The sequence below is a fragment of the Fukomys damarensis genome, unplaced genomic scaffold (assembly GCF_012274545.1).
Source record: "Fukomys damarensis isolate Sample0158 unplaced genomic scaffold, DMR_v1.0_HiC HiC_scaffold_23, whole genome shotgun sequence".
Taxonomy (NCBI): Eukaryota; Metazoa; Chordata; class Mammalia; order Rodentia; family Bathyergidae; genus Fukomys; species Fukomys damarensis.
In genome coordinates this window covers 36,898,803-36,904,698 of record NW_022900935.1, presented here as the reverse complement: position 1 = coordinate 36,904,698, position 5,896 = coordinate 36,898,803, and the positions used below count along the sequence as shown (strand labels likewise).

General features: G+C 33.7%; 1 protein-coding gene across 2 annotated transcripts in view; it reads right to left on the bottom strand.

Moving 5' to 3' along the window:
* Positions 1-386: 386 nt before the first annotated feature.
* Hook1 (hook microtubule tethering protein 1) overlaps positions 387-5,896 on the bottom strand; it is an 88,372-nt gene continuing 82,862 nt past the window's right edge. For both annotated transcript variants that reach the window (XM_033767268.1, XM_010610468.3), the window contains 3 exons: positions 4,230-4,331; positions 2,531-2,599; positions 387-1,100 (listed from right to left, as the gene is read on the bottom strand). In XM_033767268.1, the coding sequence (XP_033623159.1) occupies positions 936-1,100; positions 2,531-2,599; positions 4,230-4,331 (336 nt within the window). In that variant the 3' untranslated portion in view covers positions 387-935. The remainder of the gene's footprint in view (positions 1,101-2,530; positions 2,600-4,229; positions 4,332-5,896) is intronic.

Below are 5,896 nucleotides of genomic sequence, written 5' to 3'. Positions count from 1 at the left end.
TAGCAGAAATTAACTGAAACCACAAATTCAGCCTATGATAAACTCCTTAATAAGTAAACAAAAATCAAACTGATCATAAGCTGTTTCATTACTGTAACATGTCTCTTCAATAAAGAGGTAAAATTAATATATTATGGAATGTCATTTTTAGGAAGATAATTTTAAGCTGAAAAGCAGTAAATGAGAATATCAATACATTCACATTGATTACATTTAAAGGAGGTGAACATTTCACACCAAGTATTATTTTTCAGCTTGCTTTCTATCAGTCACCTCTTAAAAATGTGAATTATTTCCCACCTTCTAACACTTGAACCAAGCTCTCCAGAAGCCCTTGTTTTTAGTAGATACATGTGAAAACTATGGCCTTTTCAGAATTTGTGGTCTTTCACTATGGCAAAGTCATTGCCATGGTCAAATATGCCAAACATTTCACTTTCCATGGTGTGCCAAAATACATCTAATCAAAAGAATGTGTAGATAGAAGTAAAATCTCAAATGTATCAAGTCAGAGAAATCACCCTTGTATAGTTTGCCGTGTGCCTACATCAAGACTATTATTATATGAACCAATAACATAAATCTAGATTTTAAAATTGTATATTACTGATTACATGCTGGAAATTAATCACATTTCTGGCATAACAGGAAAACATTAAAATAAAGCACAGTCGAGTTGAAATTACAATACTCAAAAGACAAATGTTTGTTTGACATGTGCTTAATTATATCTTTTAATTATTCTAAATGTGCTCCCCAGACAGACAGCTAATTTTGTACTCTGTTTCCAAAGTTAGCCAGCAAAATCAATTTGTGGCATTTTGATTCCAACATAGCCTATGTCAATTGTGTCAAGCATCTTCATCTTTTTTAATCCAGTGGTGAAAAATACAAAACATTTTAAGGGCACTTCTGTTTCTGTTTTCTTTTGCGGTTTAATCAGATGTTGCAGCGGGAACCCTAACAGACAGATTCCTTCGGGTGCTGGTGATGTGCCGCTGCTGTGCCAAGAAGGATCGTGCAGGGGTGCAGGGGCTGGGGTCTTTGCAAGCGCCGCTCACGAGCCTGGACTCCATCCCCAGTTTCTGGATTGCCAGACTCTAAACAAAAAAAAAAAAAAATGGAAAAAAATAGATATGTGACAAAATATGTAGTTTACAAAGTACCTTTCATATATGTCATTTAATCCTCAATCCCAGGAAGCTGACGTTTTCTTCATTTCTATGGACGGAAATGTGGATCTAAAAGCTGACAGATCATGGCAATACTAAAAAAAGGCAAAAAACTCAATTTGTTTACTTTAAAGTACTAAATGTGAAATCAATAAAAACAGTAGTTTAAAATAATATGATGAAATTAGGTCAATTATAATAATAGAAAAATGTTCCAAAGCAAGTTTTTGTGTTTGGACATTCTCTACACTGGCTCTGCACAGACACAGGACACAGAACAGCTTACACAGTCCTTCGAGTATGGTCCCTGCATACTTTGATATATAATTACTATAGTTTTGACTGTTGGGCTTCTTGTGAGAAAAAGCATTACTCTCTCAATAGATAAATCTCATAATGAAACAGTTTTACGGAACTCAGCATCACTAGTAGCCAATTAAGTACATGGGATATAGTAAGATACTCAACAAATAATAGACTGAAAATAAAATAAGTGATTTATTACTTGGCTCTGTTATCTTCATTGATTTAAGACATTAAGAATTTATAGAGGAATAAAGAGAATAATATATAGTCCCTGCCCTCAAGTAGGATGGAAAAACGGATGGGGAATAGTTCTGGAAACATCCTTCATGAAGTTCCCTCAAGATCCTCCTAATATAAGCCAGATTTCCCCAAACACAGACAGAAAGTACGGTGCCGTGAAAGAACAAGGCGGGCGTGATGCCTCACATGGAAGGACAACTAGTCTTACATGAAGTGTGGCATTCACCCATGACATGTCTAAAATTCTCTCAGACTGAATGATGCATAATTGTGGATCATGGAGAAACGATTTTCTATTCTGATTAGAGTAACTCAAAAGAACCTTATATCCCTTGAAATGCTATTCTTGAAAACATTTCACCGATACTAAGGATTATAAAACAAAGTATTTTTCAAATTACTTCATGATATTTCTTCCTTGGTAAGACAGAGACTATTATGGAAGAGTAATGCCTGCCTAGTTTTGCGTTACTCAGATATTCATACATTTCAGACACCCTTCATGAGTATAAATTAAAAATTTCAGTTCAAATATGGCAATTACTTGTTATGTCTGTGCTTAATGAGCATCAGCTAAAACTTAATGAGTCACAACATCAATTTAGTGAATTATGACTAATATTTAAAGAAATAGAATATGAATGAAAATGTGTGAGTGTAATACACAGTGTCAGTGTAACTTCTGTTTTGGTTAGATACCTAAATACTCTATGTCATGTCCTGCTTTATGTAATGTTTCGTCCCATTGCTCCTCATAAAAGTCTGATACACCCTGTTCGAAATATCCCATCATTGGCTAAATTTTCACTCACCTTATTATACCAGGCAGAAACAATGAGTTTTTCTTCATAATCACGGAATTTTGCTACTTTACATTCACTCTGGAAAAAGGTATGAGAAAAAATTAAGATCTCCCAAATTGCCCCTTATTATCCAAAACAGAATCATTTCTTCACTATCTCACTGTTCAAAGAATAAAAGAATGCATTTCTGAGGCACACAAGTCAAATGTAAATAGAATCATGCAAAAACACATGCACAGCACCTTTAGGAAAGAGTAAGATTTGTGACTAATAATGTCTCAGATTTTACTCATAGAAACTGATTTCAAAACACACATATACACACACACACACACACACACACACACACACACTCCTAATACTTCTTGTATTATTGTTCCCCATATCTTGAGAAAGCAAAACTGATTTAGGTATTAAAACAAAGTTGCACCCATGGAGGAATCAAAAGTAAGGAGGAGGAGGAGGCAGTAAAAACATACAGAATTTGCCCTTAAAGTATGTGGAAAAAAAACAAGACAAAAGGACAAAAACAAGCTATGCAATGAGTGAGCTCCAAGCACATGCACTAATTACAGAGAGGTAACTAAATTTAGACTAAGGAAGATAAGAAGAGTTATCCAGAGGAAAGAACACTTGGGTTAGGCCTCAAAGAACTACTACCCCCTCTTCAGACACATTATCCCTTCTCAATGCTTTTTCAAACACAGGACACGGTCTGAGCAAGCACTGACAACGAGTGCACATCAGCATGGGGCCTCCTCTAGATGGTAAGGTTGTTAAGTGTTTAAGTAAAAATACTTCCAATCAGCCCATACCTACTTGCTCAGAAAAAATACCAGAAAAAAGACACATGAATAGGATGCTTTTCTTTGAAATATAATGTTCCCAGTTAATTTAAAATGATAACAACTACCATTTCTGAGAATTTCAAGGCCAGAGCATAGAATTCAACCTGCCTCTGTAAATATGCACATGTTGTTAAGAGGAAGTGTATAACATCAAGTCTTATCACAGTATTAAGAATGGTATTTTATAAAATACTTTGCAAAACAAACTAGAACATGCCCAATTATAAAATCTAAAGCATATAAGTACATATTAATATTCTTACACAAGCTCATAAAAATGATAAAACCATAACCACTGGCACACAAAAAAACTTTAACATGTAAAGACTTAAGTAATCAATAAAATCATGCCATTACTAATATAACTTTGCGTGATTATAGATCACTATTTCTGGGAATCGCTGGGATTCTGTAACACCTTCTCCTAAACATTACAGCTAGGTTTGTTTGGGTGCAGGTAGAAATCAGGGAGAAAATTAAGATAAATAGGATTAACTGAGTGCATACAGTATCTCCTTTAGAATTTGAACTCAGTTCTTTTCTATTTTTGTGAGTGAAATCACATTCATACAATTATAAGAGGGATGATAACAGGATTCTATTAGAAAGTTAAGGGCATGTACATGATTAGCAGTCACAGAGGGAAAGAGCTATAGGGCAGCAAATAAAGATACATAAATATTGCTATGTACAAAGCTACTGAGGTAGTGATATGCTTTGTAATAAACACACTAAGTGGTGAATATCAACAGTTGGAACTTTCTACAAAACTTGATGTTAATGACAACATATGACAGCAGTTGATCACCAGGATCCACAGGACAATTAAGAGGATACAAGAATAAATGTGGAAGTTTTACCTCCAAAATCTCAATTCTTCTCTCTTTCTCTGCCAACTGCTTTCTAAGTAGCATTATTTCAGCTGACGCTGGATTTAATTGGGGATCTAAAGTTTTTATTACCTGTTTGAGGGGAAAAAATTATGTTTACTTTATGTTTTAAAGTACTGAGAATATAAGATCACATCCTATAAAAACTGTAAATAAAGCAGAAAATTCTCTACAGAGTCCCAGAAGCTCATTTACAATTTCATTGTGATAAGTGAAATAACTTATCTGAGGCAAGAAATGATATAAAATTTCAGTACAAAAATGAGAAGATCCCTATCCCAAAATCAAATTTCCTGTCTCCAAGGCTCAGTACTCAGGCAGGTATTTTAGCCTTTTCATCACTCAAGTTTGAGCACTGAGTTCTTAAAATAATCCTTTCCACATTAATCCTAGTAGTGAATTTTTAAAATTTAACATGAGTTCAGTAACAATAGTAGAATATGCTGATTTTACAAAGTACGAATAAAAAATAAATTCATAGCAAACATTCCTTTTACTATCATTTACTCAGCTGTCAAATGTAATTAGCATATCAGATAACTATAGATACTACTGATTTTATCTGCAAATATTAGAATGCTCAATTGTATGTATATAAATGACTAAAGTTGGGTCAAAAGAGGTGTTTGATCAGAATGTCATAGAAAGACACAGCTAACCTATATGGACAGTGTTCTGTTAGGAAACCAACTGTGAAAGGTAAGAATTACAAGCAAAACTTACAATAAGAGTATCTGTATGAGGTAATACAAGTCTACTGTTAAGGTTTTAAAATTATTTAATAACATAGGAAAATGTCATTCACATTTACAGAGGTAACACAAAAAGAATAGAAGAACCAAATTTTCCCTGCGGTTTACACATTCGAGTGTGAACACAGGCAGGCACATGGTGCTGTAGATGAGGCTCTAGCAGATCACAAGAGTCAGGGCACCTGGATCCACTGGGCCGCAGCAGAGCACATTACTGAATTCAAGTCATCCTTTAAGTTAAATCAATTTGTTACCTCTCTTGATAAAATGTATGGATGTGCTGCTTTTATATTTAAATTTTTTTTTTACAGTGGACATAGGTTATTTTAACCACTATTTTAACATCTGTCCCCAAACAAAGTAGAAAAATAAGAAATCACGTTTATCAAAGCAATCAACTGTCTTTTAAACAACAGTGTTGAACACAAGGAATTTATTGCCATGTTCAAGTAATCCTTTTAGAAAATAATCTATAAACACTTAACAAATATCTTAACACAGTCTTATCCTTTGATCCAATCATTTTAATTCTAGGTATCAAAATTAAGGTAACAAACCAAAATAAGAGGAAAGCTTTCTGTATAAATATGTTCCCTATATTTTTAGGAACAAATAATGTAAAGGAAATAAAATCTACTTCCATCAGCAATATAATAATTAAAGAAACTACAATATAGCCCACACAATTGAGTATTATGTAGACATTATTTTACTTTTGTAGTCTGCTCCATAAGAGTGGTTCTGTCCTGTTCACTTCTACATTCCCAATTCTTAGCACGTTAAATACTCAGTAAATATTAAACCTTATAATTATACTTATATAACACAGGGAAATGATTTAAGTTTAAAAATACACATGCACACACACACACACACACACACACA